Here is a 16,131-nt window from a genome sequence, read left to right as displayed (position 1 = left end):
TTGTGATGTGCTGTCTTTTTTATTTTGTTCAGTTACTCACAGATTCACAAAATTCAGCAGTTGGTAGTGGGTCACCAAGTCATTCATTAGTGCAAATTCATTAACTGTGACATTTAGCCCTCCTTGTCTTTTAGGCAAGTGACACACACTCCTGGTGCCTGGCCTTTGACCTTCTTGGTTTGTTTTCTTAAACTTCCTCCATTCTAATCAGCAAAAGTGATAATTTAAGTGGATTTGCACTTCAAACGAATTCAGTGCTATATAAAAATGGTTTTGCAGAAGATATTTGGTGATGTATGAAAAACCCTCAAAGTGGTGGAAATTTTTGAAGCTCTTACAGAAGAGTTCATGTAAGACAGCAGTCTGTTGGGCCCGCTGCACCACTGCTGTGACCAGAGCTCTGTACAGGTACAGCTCCAGTGTAAGCTGTGCATATTGAATACAAAGCCTCGAGACAATCCCGTATGTAGAAAAATAAATTTCTGGCAGAATTCAGCTGCTGTATTGTAAAGATACATGAACAGATATAGCTATTTTTTCCACATGTACACTTTTAACAGTGCAATATGATATGTTAACACAAGTGTGTTGAATTGTATTCTAAAATCATTTTAATGTGTGTACAAAATTCTGTGTAATTTAAATGTAATGGAATTTACAGATAATATTTAAAGCATATTACAAATGGTGATTTAAAACATTTTTACTCTAAAATAAGGAAGCACAGTTTGCTAAAAGTAGCATTTAATATAATTCACATGAATAAGGTGTTAAATTTTAGTACTTTTTTAAACACATCTTTGCAGTTCAGCAAATACATGCCAATAAAATGCCAATAAAACTTAATTTTAAAATGCTTTTATATTATTGTGCACTTAGGACAAACCTGACCTACATAGAAGGATGACAGGTTTTAGATGTACTTCATTCAAGTACATCTAAATTGCTGTTATGAACTTTAGAGAAATGAGAGTATTTAATACTAAATATTTTTATCTGTGCAAAGCTTAAGTAACTTTCATTTTATTTGAGTTTACTAGATCCAGTATCTGAAACTGAACATGAACACAGAAAGCAGCAAAATTCACATTAACTTTTGTATACCCTTACAGCTCAGTTTACATTAATATAACTCTACAACGTTATAAAAAGGACATGATGGATTGAAAAGGGAAACCAAATAAAACAAAACAAAACAAAACAAAAAGCCTGCAAGACACCAGACCAAGAAGATAAAGGGTAGTATTTTCTCTTTTATTATTTTTTCTTTGAAGATTACCTAACATCCTCGTGGTAATAACCCAAGGTACTATGTAAACAAATTTCAATGCTGCTCAAATGAATTAAAATACTCTGTTCAGCTCCTGCAGTAAGTCAGAACAGTGGCACCAATTCCTTTCAACATTAAATCACATTCATCTCATTGTACATGACTCTTGTGCAAGTAGTAAAGGCTTTATTCATGACCTTGGCTACATCAGTAAGGAGGGATATATCAGCTATTTATGTATTTAAAAAAATTAAACTGACAGAAAACAGATTCTGTCATCTCAAATACCAGCAGCATCTTTCTACATATTTAGGATACGTTTGGCCTAAGCCTTTAACACCTTTTAGAACAGCCATGCAGTAAAACAAACTTGGAGATGTTTCTTAAGAGAACACTGAGCAGTTTAAACATTTTTCTGAATGATAAAGCCAAGATAAAGCAAATCCAGGCCCTTTCAAATGGCTGCAACTTTTCATACACTTAAAGCTCTATAAAACTAGAGCTCATTAGTATATATATTTATATTTTTTTATATATATATTTTAAATAAGTCTCTTGTCTGCTTTCAAAATTTATGGAGGGGTTTTTCTGGTCTTTTGAAAGGGCAATAAATAAAAGTAGAAAAGGCTGAACTGTTTTGCATATATTTGTGGAAGAACGGAGAACAATTAAACTTTTAGAGTTCCAGAAAGATCACTGTACAGAACAAAAAGCTTATATACAATTAAGTGTGCAATTTTAGTTGGCTGGGCCTTTTATTATGCAAGAGATCCTTTTTGACTAGAAGCCACTTCTACTCTTGTCCAAATCCCTCAGTTTCTTCAATGGCAAAGAGCAACTTCTCTTTTAGTTGTTCATAGCTTTTATATGGTGGCAAATCCAAACGATTAAAACTGAGCAAAAAGAAAACAGAATTTTGTTAAGTTTATCTAAATCCCATGTAAAACTCTACAGAACTCCACTGTTATAGTAGAAGTTATAAATGTTCTGATCTAACAATTAGAAAAAAAGAAATAAAAATCAGCACTATCTCACTGCCTTGACATTTCTACAAGAAGTAAAAACAAATTTTCAGAGGAATATTTTAAGAAACAAAAGACTGTTACCAGATAAAAAACTAGAATCATTAAAGACTGAAGACAGCCCAAGATACAGGGAACTATAATACTTAGAAAAAAAATCATATAAAAACATGATACTTACAATAATAATTACTATTTCTTATAATAGTAATACTTAGAAAAGGAAATTTTCAGCATGAAGTTTAATATAGTCCCAGTTTGATGCATCTCCAAATTTCAACAACAGCATGAAAATCAACTTTTCTCCTTCCTACACATGCTTGGATATAGGTGGGTGTTTTTTCCTCCCAACTTTGCCCTTAAAGGCTTCTGCCAAAACATTTCATTCCACATCTTCCCCAAAATTATCCTAGACAAGACATGTGTAACTCTTGCAAACATCACTTAAAAAAAAATCCAGTGGAGAAAATGTAAAATGGAGGATAACCTTTAAGTAGTTTAAAAGCATGATGAATATTATTGTCACATGGTGCCAAAGGAAAGTGTGTCCATCTTGCAGAGTTATATAAAAAACTGATCTGTGTACCTGTTGCACCAGTTCAGTATGCACAGGAATGCCAAGCCAATAATGGCCCATCTGAAGCTGGTGGGAAATAATATCAGCATTCTTGGCTAAGCATCCTTGTTTTGAGCGTTTGCTGTGATTTCTTCTCATGACTATACATTTTATCTTTTATAAGGTTACTGCATAATAACTGTATCTAATAACTGTATGTACCTACTACTAACATGACTTGTTCAGTTATTTAATATTCTCTAAAATAATTAGGAAAACACCCCTGAGTTCTACACACGGATGTTCTCATACTTTTGATAGATCTGGCACTGACAAACTGTTCAGCACAGTAGCAAAATTTAAGAAGAGGGCAACTAGAAAAGTTTTCAGTACTGTCATAACAGGGCAATCAAACAAAGCTGAAGATGGAGATAGAGATTTGATTCAAATTAGATTTCATTTAATTTGGCCAATGCAAGCCTGGAAGAGATAAACCACTAAAAGTACAGAAAGTTTACATGTAACAACTCACCAAGTGTGACTTCTTGGTAACCAGGTTTCCTTGCCAACTTTTTCAATGCAGAATTTCTGAGGACCATTACTTCCTAGAAAAGAAGATTTTGAAAAGGGTAATCTGTTCCCTTTAAGTAGCATACATGATATATACGTCACATAAGACACAACTCAGACACAGCAGACAGAATTCATCAGTTATATGAACATGCTTCTCACAGAAACAAGCTAATTTCCAAATAGTTTATAAACGTATTCATGGGATTTATGATGTCAAAAGCCCTTCTAGATACAAGGTGATGAACATGAATTTCCTCTTACCTGTACGCTTGCAGCACGGTTCATTTGCAAATGACACAGTGACAATATAAGAACTGTTTTGGTCACCTTTTACTTACCCATAAGTTCAGCAAATCCACCCAGAGGTAATCTGCAAGTGCCAGTGACAAACTGCAGAAGTCGCATGCGAACCTCGTTGTCTGTTTCTTTTACAAACTAGGCACAGAAATTCAAATTACTTAATAAAAAGTTTTAACATAGCTGGACAAAAACAAAAACCCCATGAGGTGGTTGGAAAAGTCTAATTCCATTTAAAAATACACCACCTTCGTACCAGCTTGCATTTCTTGACTTTAGCAAAATTGGGTGGAGGGAGAACAGTGATTTCAGATTATATGCACTGTCATCCATTACAGTGTGAAGGCACAGCAAATAAGAAGAATCCTTACTATTTTATTCTACACTAAAATATAAATCATGCCAATGCTTTTTATAAAGACTACTGCCATTGTTATTAAACACAGCACTAGTCTAGCCACAGACTCAGGGTATTTCAAGACTAAATATTCCTTGTATGTGGAAGTCTCAGTGAGAGAAAACCCATCCATAACAGCTGCATCACTTTGTCAGGAAATTCACTGGGAAAGGAAGAGGAAGAAAAGAGAGCAGAGATGGAGAACATCTCAGTAAGACAGGGGGCATTAATATACCTAGAATTTTGACTCAGAAAAACTTGCATATAAATCTTGATACTTAAACGTCTTTAGATTCTTTCAGTACCAAGCATCTTAAAAAGATATATCATCAGATCTTACAATATAAATAGGAAATAATTGATTTGCATCACTTTCCCAGAGAAACTTAGTCAAAAGCATCTCTAAAATGGTGATTTTTCATACGATAGGAAGACCCTAGGTCTGACTTCTCTTCAGGAAAATTCATAGAAGCTGTGAGCCTGAATAGTATTTGAGGATTTTTCCTTAGCCAACTTCATTAAAATAAATGTGAGTGAAGATTATTCAGTGCTAGACCAGAGCAGTTAATATGACAATAATCAAAAGTACTATGTGCCATTTTTAGATCACAGAATCATAGAATGGTTTGGGTTGAAAGGGACTTTAAAGATCATCTGGTTTCAGCCCTCTGCCATGGCAGGAATACTTTCCACTAGACCAGGTTGCTCAGAGCTCCATGCAGCCTGGCCTGGAACACCTCCAGGGATGGGGCATCCACAACTTCTCCGGACAATCTGTTCCAGTGCTTCACCACCCTCACAGCAAACAGTGCCTCACACCCTCACCCTCTTTCTGAACCCATTTCTCCTTGTCCTGTCACTACATGCTCTTGTAAAACGTCCCTCTCTATCTTGTAGGCTCCCTTCAGGTACTGGAAATTGAAGATGTACAGGTGTACTACATACATAAACATTAAGAAGGCAAATGACTGCTCAGAATAAAAAAAAAACCTCATTGAACAATCAGTAAGGACAATATACAGAAGAAAATATTCATTAGCCAGCATCCAAATGTAATGTGTGTATCTATCTGCCATTTCTCACCCTAAAGTATGCTCCCTAAAGACCAGTAATCCTCCTTTCCTTCTCTGAAAAGAAAAAGGAAAGGAGGCTGTAAGAACCTTCATTTGGATGGCCCTCCACTCCACATGTCATTTGTGCTCCAGAACAAAACAAAACCTAAAGAAGGCAGAACTGTAACTGATTAACATACCTGCCAGAACCATATGATCTGCTTGCTATTCCTTGTGTAATGACGATAAACAGTGTTCCTCTGCCAGTCTGCTAAATCAACTTCTTGCATACCACAGAGCATAACCTAGAAAAGAAAACAATTTCTTCACATTAAACACATAAATTAAGAGTATTTTCTATTTTGTATGAGATATAGTAAAAAAAAATGAAAGTTTTTGCTCCAAAAAAAGGACTGGTAATTTCTTCATTTTACTACACAATTAGATTTTTCTTTTTCCAAAGTTTACAGAGCTACTGCAAAATTGTGTACGTATTTAAGTGGTCTGAAAGACTGAATACCAGAAACTTGGTATCTTCCAACTAATAGCTCAATAATAAAAGATACTACCTTTCCCATAAGAGAAATTTTTATATTAAGAAGGAGATTACCCTCTCCATTAAACTTTTGCCTCATATTCCAAAATGATAATGATTATATTGCTGCTGCTACTACTAATAAAAATAAAACATACTGCAAAGTGTAAGTCTGAGAAGTATTCAATACAAGAGGCAGTGAAAGCCTAAAGTTCTAAAGGCAAAGCCTTCTACAAAACTGAAAACTGAATAAGATCGAGCAAAGCCTTTTCTTAGAAAAAACCCTCCCATTTTACTTAAGAAGGTTTCAGAAAGCTGCTCATATACAGGGAACCTTGGCAAGTCACACAGAAATAAATGAGCACAGCACTACAGAGCCTGTTGTCCCTACTCCAAGTCACAACCCCAAGATTGAACACAGGGCAGGCTGATTGTTAAGTAAACATGGAGCATGCAAGCAATCCCTGTTACCAGCCTTTGGGTTACATACTGAGGATCTGCAAAGTTCAATTTCAAACCTTGTTGGTTGCTCCAGCTTTCTGTCTTTAAATGTAAGAACCCTAGAACCTTAGACTGTCAATGTGATACCAAGCAATCGCTATATACTACACTCAACTTCTTTGTCATCTGTTACATGTCTACCCATCTACCAGAGAAGGAAAAGTCTGTGACTCAGAGATCCATAAGTGATCTGATACACTTTCACAGATAACTTTCAAAAAAACATTTTAATGCTGAACTGTGGGGTATGCCCAGCCTGGAGGGATTGCATAGCCTCCCAGCAAGATCCCCTTGGAAAAGGCGGCATTTCTCAGTGAGGGTGAGAGAAAACAGAACCACGATCCTCTGGGAGACCCTATGTAGATCCTTTGTAACCCACTGGCTTTTACCCTCTCACACCCACCCTTGCATCCCTATAAGAACTATCCCTATTCCCCCTTAGAGATCGGAGAGCTCATCCCTGGCCTCCCCTTCGCGGGGAGCGGGTCAAATAAAGCTGCCCCATGCAGAACCGCCAAAGGAGCCTCTCGTCTCTCTCCTCCTGGTCCAGCCTGGGGTTTGCCTTGCAGGACAAGAGCTGAAATCACTCTCACTGAAATCCCTAAAGAGCTGACAGCCTGCTGAGACAGGCACCCCTCTGCGGAGGCAGCCCGGTGGCTGAGGGATCCCCGCAGACCTCTGGGGGACTGTCCCTTGCAGGACGCTCTCTCTGGTCGGTCACGGCTTCCTGGGTCTGAGCCACAGACCCCATCCCAGCCGCAATGCTGAACACCACAAAACGCTGATTCAAAATACTGATTCAATTTTATCATGATTTAATCCCACTGCTCCTAATAAATTCTCCATGTTCTAGAAGCTATCAAATGGAGGATGCACAGATGAGATTCAAGCTGACATATCCATTTAATCTCTCCATATGTATAATCCTTGCAAAAGGTAAAAATGTTGAATAGAAAACCTCACCTCCAGTTCCTTTTCATCAAAATAATGTAGCCATTGTAGAGGAACTACTTCATTAAAACCATCAAGAAAAGCTTTGGTTTGTTCTCTAACTCCCCGAGAAAATCGCCACTCTGCCATTAGCCTGGGGTAGAACAAAACCAAACGTGAATTAAACATCAATTGTGCATTCAACATGAAGAAGTTCAAACACATAGAATTGTGTGTGTGTTCCCATCAGGTAAGAATCCCTCAAGTTTTACTTCTTACACTGTTCAATTCTATTAACTATAAGGAACCTACTATACTCTATTATCCCAAATCTTCAAACTCAGGTAATAGTAAAGTAGCAAGATGTAACTTAGATTACCATTCCAGTTAAAAATAAATATTATTATTAACTTTAATTTATCTATATACTATAGAATATATATATACTATATATATATGTATCTATATACTATATTTCTCTCAGAAACTGAAGACCACTAATTTAAGTGGAAACTTTATTTGTAGCACTGGATATACACTGCATCACAGAAAAGGGTCTGTGTACATCTGCTTTTGCGATCAACAAATAGACAGATCAGAAACAGAGGTTCAGAAAAAGAAGGGCAGTGATAAAATTAGGAAATAAGTAGAAAACAGCAGCAGAAAGAGTTTAAAAACAACAGTTGAAGTCACAGCATGTTACACAGCATTCTGAATTTCCGTTTCCACATTTAGAGCCAAGTTCTGAACAATTTTAGAATCTTCTGTTAAACAGATATCTTCTCTCTACCTGGATTTGTTACCTGAAGTTACTGAAAATAGGCTTGCTTATTTCAGTTTCACCTGTTCTCTCACTGTACATGTACAAGAGCACAACAGGTCATCTCCTCACATGGTCTCCTTCTGTACCAAGTGATTGTGTATCAAGATAGCAACATGTACCAAGATACCATTTCAGTAACAGCCACAAGAATTACATAGTATCATGGGAAGAAAAAAAAAAAAAAACAAAACCAAACCAAACCAACAAAAACCACTGTGCCAAAAAAGACTAGAGCAACAGGAGAAACATGGAACACTTTTTTCAGCATTTACACCTTCCTACCCAATATATTCTTCTTTGTTCTCCTCAGTTACCAAGATATTTGAACCTCCTGATTTCAGTTCATGTGAGGTTACTTTTCCTAAGAGCTCCATATCCACACAGAAGTACATTTCCAAGTTACACTCCTCAATGTTATTATCCCTGGATGGCAAGAAAAAAATATTGTAATGAATTCTATATAAACAAAAAATCCATAAAATATCAAAGACACACACAAAAAAATTAACTACAAACCTTATCCAAATTAGGGAATTGTAGAATTCAGTATCAATAGATTCTAAGTCCTTAATAGTAAGCTTTTTGCTCAGCATTCGTTTGTAGAAAGGCAGAGAAAAACCAGTGTCAATAAATTTCCCATGAAACAATGCCTGTTGAACAGAAAAATATGTTCAGTTTTTATTGAACTACTGACTTATTGAAGTGTTTCTGGACTCAAAGTCTTTTTTTTTTTCCTTTCTCCTTCAAATAATAAAAAGCACCCAATAGCAGTACCAGCTTTTTAAAACTGTATTTATAAAGAACAAAACATTAAATTAAATGGGAAGCAAAAAAAAAGACAAAACTTATCCAAGCATATGTTATTACGATTTAGAAATTCTTTGATTAAAAAAAAAAACTTCTCATAAAAGGACTTCATCCTTTCTTCACCTTCATTATGTGAATAGGCATAATTGTGTTATTTTATCCTACTTGATCATAATATTTGATCCTACTTGATCATAATATTTGATCCTACTTGAGTACTACTGCCATTTTTTACTACATACATACATCCAACAACATCATCCATTACAGAATGCTACTGCAGCTTGTAAGAAAGAGCTTTGGGAATCACATTTTTTTATAGGTGAGTAACAGAACTGAGGAATTGAGTTCTCCACGAAACTGAAAAAAAAAACCAAACCCAAAACATGGTCACACTTGTCTCACCACACTGATTTCTAGAATTAGAAACCTGCTTTCTAGTACTGAAGCATAGCATTACACACACACAGACACACACACACAGTGTTAACCTCTACACTGAGTCAGTGCATCTGAGAGCTCACAGAGCACAACCATAACCCTGAAACCCTTTTTTCCCCTCAGCTTTATCAAGTACACTTTCCTCACTAAAATAGCTCTTTAAAGAAATCATCCTAAACATAGGCCATGTGTGGCATTCATTGCTTCTCTTTCATCACATCTGAAATTCTGTGAGCAGAACAGCCAATTAACAGCCCATTTCCTCTAGGCTCCATCTTTTTTCCCCACCTAATTTCCCCCTTTTAGGCTTAGCATGCATTTTCTTCTGCTTAAGGAGAGCCTAAAGAGGTTCTCTTAGAGGCCTTTATTTGTTTGTTTATACATTTATTTATTTTTAAGCTAGTCTACTCTTCTCATGGGAAGGTGACCTGATAGAAATTCAATGTCAAGTGCAGCATTTGGGCATGTGATTTTCTGCTTTTTCAAGATTAAGTTCTTAAAATCACCTTATTTAATATGTATGGTAATCTTAGAGCAAAATATAAAAGCTGCCTCAGCCAACTTCATTTAACAGGTTTTTATTACGAAGTAAGATGCACATTCTTTATGTTTAATCCTGTTTCAGTTGAAAACATTTGTGGTTACTTCAGTACTTAAAACTTAAAAACCCACTACTATTTTAGAACTGTGAGAAGAACAGTAACTGCAACTGCATTTCCCAGTTACATTATTACCTGAGCTATCTTAAGCCACTAGAGGATATCCCAGGAAGCACTGCAGAAAATACCACCCAGTATAAACCATGAATACACTCAAACCTTGCACATCAGGCACTGTTACACAGGTCTCTCTCGCCCCACTTGGAGAATTTAAAATAGAAACACATATATACTTCAGGAAATAAAAGTCTGTCTTTTAATTACATTAATTACTTTAATTAAGCTTTTTACTTTGATCTGTACTGTTATGAAATAGCTTTCCTAAAGTTAACATTTCTTACACACAAGATCAAAAAACACCAACTAAAAGAAACAATGGCTCTAGCACGTAACTGGCTTTATCATGCCTTCCTTCTAAGTGGCATTGTAACTTGCTGAGGACTCTAAAATAAAGAAAAAACTTGGCAGCCTACTGAAAGTGTTAACACAATGAGATAAATTTTCATGACAGCATAAAAACTGTGAATTCAGCCATAAAACACTTGAAATCAGAGATGTTATCATCATAACTGAATAATTTCTCAAGAAGAATCTATAAGAAAAGCAGAACTAAGAAACCACCCAAACCTAATTTATTTTAAGTCTGAAAGTATTTTTTCATTTATGTTACACTTGGCTTGTATTTATTCTAATTTCATACACGAAGCCTGAACAACATAAGGCAATAGTCTCTTCAATATGAACTCTTTTTGGTTTCACTGTTCACCATGTTCAGGGGTGTTGCTGAGGACTACCTGTAGACATGATGATTATGTGGAAAGATGACAGTATCACTACATGGAAGGAAAGAAATGTGACAGAACAGGAGTCACTACAGAAGACCAACTCAGCGATACCAGAAGAAATGATACAACATGCCTGATCAGCTTGTAGTTAAAGAGAAATCTGATGGCAGAGAATCAGCTCCCTGACAGCTTTTGGTCTCTGCAGTATCTGACTTTGGTATCCAAGCATGTACATTTAAATTAAGGCTCAGTGTACTCTGCAAAACATCCTAACTCATTTTTTCAAATACACTAAGGTATACCAAGTCCAACTGAGGAGCTGTTTTCACAAAATATGTCACATTTTTCAGAGCATCAGTATTCAGACACTCAATCAAACAGCAATTTGCATGAAGTACACACATCCAATTGATGAAAATAAAATATTATATCGAATGTCATATTAACTTTCATTACTCTCCCAGGAAACATGAGTGTGGAAGAGACTTAACTCTCAGGGAATTGGCTCAATAAATTTATATGCCTTAATCTTCCATTTCTATGAGATTAATATAACCTTTAATAACTGTACAAACAAATACTGTTCAGGAGTAAATGTATAGCTACAGCAAATATAAAACCTTAAAAATCTAACCTACCATGGCAATAAAGCGCCCAATGAAACAGAAATATGAAAGATGGTCAGGATTGATTGTTGATGCTGGATTTATCTGCAGGCAATAGTTGCTCTTGCCAGCATATTCAAATAGGCAGTACATAGGGTTCAGTACTTCATGGGAAAGCAAGAAAAACCATTCTCTAAGGAAAAAAAACATGTATACACATAAAAAAACATCAAATACAGATGTTTATCACCATTCCCCTTAGGTAACTAGCAAAATGGTCAAAATATATGCAAACTTTGAAAAATAATATAAACAGTGTTGTATTAGAATCACAGAATAATATATGGCATTATACACTTCTTAAATATAGAAAATTAATTATCAAACCAAATAATGTTAGAAAGTCATAGTTTCCAAAGTTTAGAAATTATAGTTAAGATTTTCACCTTGAATGCACCCTCACAGCACAGGTTTTAGCTGCCTCTCAGTAACATTTTTTTCTTACGCAGTCCTTGCCTCAACTAGTACACAGCATTTACCCTCCTCATGCCTACTTTACTGTCTACAACTCACATCTTTACTCAAAAAAAATCACAGATTATTCCAGGCTTATTATAAACAACTTAGGTAAAACAAAACAAAGAAATTGAAACCTTAGCACACCTTATTTGCTTTTCCAGTCTGACAGAAAAACACACACTGAGTTACTGTAGTTTAACAAATTACCATGTATTGGTTAAGCCTACACGACATGACAGTGTAAAAGTATCTTTTTGCTGAGGTTAAATGAATACATGTTTTTCACCACTTCAATTGTTTTCAACTCAAGTGATCTGAAATAATACCAGGATCTGGCATTTCAGTGTTCAGATAGGTGATTCTTATAATATTCGTTGCTTTACAGTATTTGCAGAGACCTCAGAGCAGTCATACACACTCAGGAGCTCCTGTATCAGGCACTAAATGTTTGGTACTAAATAACCAGGCTCAGTGACATAAAAAAGCTAAAAGTCTGTCCCATAATAACTTCAGGGACTGAATTCCATTCTTACTGCCTTTCAGCTGTCACATTTAAGAGGCATCTTTTCTATCCCTCTGTATTTACTCAAGATCATGGAATAGAAATGAGGTTTGCTAGTATGTTTCTCCTACCAGTGCTGCAAAACTCAAGTCATGGATCATGATTCACAATGATACACTTCCAACCCAAAGGCCAAGTAGGAAGAGTAAACAGAGAAAGGCAGCCAGGATCCAATAACCCTAACAGAGTTCCACGTATCTTCCAGTAAGCACAAGAATGTTGTACAGCATTCTAGGCAAGTTTCATAGTGACACAATTACATTAACTACATAGAAGCATCAAATTTAACAGGCATTTAAATTAAAACAAAGTCAGATAACACGGGAGGAATTAACTAAATCAGTCATTAACAAGAAGTTGTGGGAGCAATGCATTTTTCACACCAGCAGCTAAAACTTGCCACAGGACATAATGTCAGATTGGTCCTGCTACATGCAAGGTAAAAATCTGAAGGGAACACTGAATTTAGTCTGCTGAGAGACAACTGATCTATATTTGTATTAATGCAGTATTTCATTAGTCAGTACATGAACATTTATTTAGTGTCACTTAACAATTCTCAGCTCAAGTTACAGTGAGATCCTGGCTGGTTCTCAGGGTCACATACAAAATCTTGGGCAAGACTTAAGTAACTATGAAACTATGAAATTACACTACTTATGTATTATTTATTTATTTATTCTACTACTTTCTATGATTAACACACTGCAGTTAAATTATTTTAATATCTTTTCTATGGAATACTCCCATTTCTATGGAAAAGGTTATGTGAACTGTCCTGGTTCCCATCTTACGCCTACAGCCCTCACAATAGGGACACCAAACAAACAAAATCCATGCAAAGCAAAAATTGAATTCCTCCCTGCAATCACTCCCCAAAAGCCTATGTGATACTGTAATCAGAAGCAAAACACCACATACCCAAAGAAGCTCAACCTTCAGAGGCAAGCTTCCTTACTTATAAATAGTACACGTTTTCACTGAATTCCATTTTAACACAGGAAGTTACATAAAACCAGAACAGAACCAAAACAGAACATTTTTACATTAAAAAAAAACCCGAAACAAAACCAAAACAACATGACAAGAAAAATTCTATCACCTATAACCTCTTCCAGTTCCCTGGATCTACAGCAGTACTGAAATTTTTATCCTAGCAGTAACATTTCATTCAAGTAACAGGCAGCAGTAGTCAGTGGTTGTATTATCTGTGGTCAAGAAATGAAATTTTGTCTGTGTTTTTCTTGTTATCAGGTTTTTCCCCTCCGACTTCCAGTTCAGATTCTAGAAAAACTCATACTCCAGCTGTTTCACATTCCAGTGGAGCTGACATGATCTGTTTGCTGTTCCTTCATGCCTGCACTACTCTCCTTTGGTTTTTTTCCTTTCTGTTCTTATCAGCCCCAATCTGCTGTTTGCTTGCCATTTTTCCAAATAAGCAGCAGAACACTTTATTTTCCCATAGTCCCCACTTCTAGGAAAACTGAGCTTTCTGATAGAAAGGTTCTGAAATAACTCAGTCTAGAGCAATTAATTTCATTCTAATTTAAACATCCCTCTTTGTCAAAGAACTGAACAACTGAGACCATAGTTTTACCAAGGTGAAGTTACAACCTGTAAAAATAGCCAGTGCTGCCAGTTCCACCTCCTTAATACATTTAGGTACCTAAGAAGGTACCTAGGGTCAGACTGCAAGAGAAATCAAGGCTAGAGTGCTATTAAAAAAATAAAAACTATTTAAGCAAATTTCTTTTACCTTGCCAAGCCACCATAATCCAATCCTTCTTCTCCTCTAAATATAACGTATAATCTTCTCCTCAAATCATAGGGTTTTAATGCCATAATCTATTAAAAAAATAAATTAATAAGTTATAAATTATGCATTGTCACTACATCACTCATTCAAATTTAATTTAATGCTGATACAGAAATGATATATATGTCAAATGTTGCACAAATTTGAAAAGCAAGTAGACCATCTCATGGAACATGCAATCAATGAACTACACACAAAAATACCAACTTGGATTTAAAATCCTTGAGCAGCAGACTGCTAGCAAGTGGAAGGAACACCTGGAAAGTATTGCTGTATGGGTACCCTGTTCTTACAGTCTTCCTAAGGCAGGCATTATTAAAGGAAAACAGGCAAAAAGGCACTTCATCTGATATATATGATTTTTGGGTTTAGGGAAATCACTTAAAGAAATAATTTAATCCAGAATAAATTCAATATACTTTCATTTATAATATACTTTTTACTTATAGAGAATCCCTGCCAAGAGGTCTTGATGTGGTGACAGCAGCAAGAATTTTCATCATACACTGGCTGCAGATTCTAAGAGCTCAAGGACTGTAAGCTTCAATTACACAGATTTAATCTTTGAAGGATGAAGCAGGACGCCAGTTTTAACTGGAGAAAACAACATATTGTAATGTATCTAAACACACACAGGAATCAGAAAAGCAAATCCAATGTGGCTGTTGCCACAGTAGGTTAAGCTATGGAACTCTACCACAGGAGGCTGTAGATGCAAAAAGTTCACCATAGGAACACAGACAAGCTCACAGAAGAGAAATCCCTTGAGGATTATTAAAATACTCAGAAACTACTTGAAGCTCAAGAAGTATTTCAATTGTAAACAGCTGGAAAATGAAAGATCATATGATAAAAGTATTATATACAATACTTCTGTTCTTACAGTCTTCCCTAAGAAACCCCACTAGCTAATACCAGGGGAAGACTACTGTGCCTGAAGGACCCTTAGTCTGAACTGGCTTTGGCCATTTTTGTTCTTCTGCTTTGACTTCATAAACAAACACAATCATTTTTGCAGGCTTACTTGCTGGAAGGAATCCTCAAACAAAGTCTGTCTGGATACATTGATTTTCACATGACTTGGCAGTGCATTGGACTGTAATCATAAGGCAGTAACATTAAAAGGCAGCACATACATACGTAAAAACTCAAATCATTTCAATAAGTAAATAATTACTAAATCAGTACCTGACACAAGTAACGGAAATGAGCAAGTTTCCACCTAAAGCTACGCTCATAAGCAATCTGTGGCCCTTTATTTCTGTAAGGAAACATATTTGAGATACATTAAGCATGCAGACATCAAATAATACTTTCAATGCTAAACAACAGCATGAAGATTTCAAAAATACACAGAAATTGTTATTGTAAGATAGGATCAAATGCAGCTGGTGGCTTGGAACGCCAGTCTTCCTTTCCACCATCCCTCACCCTTTTTTTTTGCAAGTCAATTTACCAAACTTGATAGAAAGATGAAAGATGAAGAGGATATCAAATCCCTATGAAACCTGTAAAAAGTACAAGTCACATAAAGGAGAGACATTTAATTTATCATCTTCACTGAGAGAAAGACTGCTAAGTTAGGCTTTATAAATTTAGCTTCTTCTGGAACTATGCAGGACTTCCTAGTGCAACATTCTACACGCTCATTGAATGAAAAGCCATCACCACGTTGTCAGAAGTAAACCCTACCCCATATAAAAGACATTAAGAAAGCTACTATAGGTTGGGTCAATACTTCTAAACAAAATATTCAAAAGAAGATTTGCATGTAAACTTTTTCAGAAGTATTTAGTAGCACTTTGTTTAGACATTACTGTTGCTAGAGTGTGTATCATTATAAGCAATACTCAGAATGATCATTTTCTGTTTCTTAAAAAATATAACTATTAGTTACATTAGTTCATCATTCAGGTTTACCTCACTTCCCCTCTCTATTAATAAAATTATTACAATCTTGGTATTTCAATCAGAGCAGTAC

The 16,131-nt window shown here is 35.8% G+C and overlaps 1 protein-coding gene across 4 annotated transcripts in view; it reads right to left on the bottom strand.

The window, feature by feature from the left end:
• Positions 1-16,131, bottom strand: part of WWP1 (WW domain containing E3 ubiquitin protein ligase 1) — a 59,398-nt gene continuing 43,267 nt past the window's right edge. For 3 of the 4 annotated variants that reach the window (XM_042036500.1, XM_042036502.1, XM_042036501.1), the window contains exons 14-24: positions 15,339-15,411; positions 15,175-15,246; positions 14,091-14,179; positions 11,287-11,446; positions 8,473-8,606; positions 8,239-8,379; positions 7,167-7,287; positions 5,368-5,472; positions 3,760-3,856; positions 3,381-3,453; positions 2,121-2,701 (exon numbers count right to left, since the gene is read on the bottom strand). In XM_042036500.1, coding sequence (XP_041892434.1) covers positions 2,587-2,701; positions 3,381-3,453; positions 3,760-3,856; positions 5,368-5,472; positions 7,167-7,287; positions 8,239-8,379; positions 8,473-8,606; positions 11,287-11,446; positions 14,091-14,179; positions 15,175-15,246; positions 15,339-15,411 — 1,180 coding nt within the window. In that variant the 3' untranslated portion in view covers positions 2,121-2,586. Of the gene's footprint in view, positions 2,702-3,380; positions 3,454-3,759; positions 3,857-5,367; positions 5,473-7,166; positions 7,288-8,238; positions 8,380-8,472; positions 8,607-11,286; positions 11,447-14,090; positions 14,180-15,174; positions 15,247-15,338; positions 15,412-16,131 lie in introns of all 4 variants that reach the window. The other variant, XM_042036503.1, reaches the window with a different exon arrangement.

This window comes from Corvus kubaryi, unplaced genomic scaffold (assembly GCF_017639235.1).
Source record: "Corvus kubaryi isolate FWS band 111438036 unplaced genomic scaffold, C.kubaryi_AGA036_p1.0 37385, whole genome shotgun sequence".
Lineage (NCBI taxonomy): Eukaryota > Metazoa > Chordata > Aves > Passeriformes > Corvidae > Corvus > Corvus kubaryi.
The sequence above is the reverse complement of the archived record's forward strand: the minus strand, read 5'-3'. Positions and strand labels throughout refer to the sequence as shown.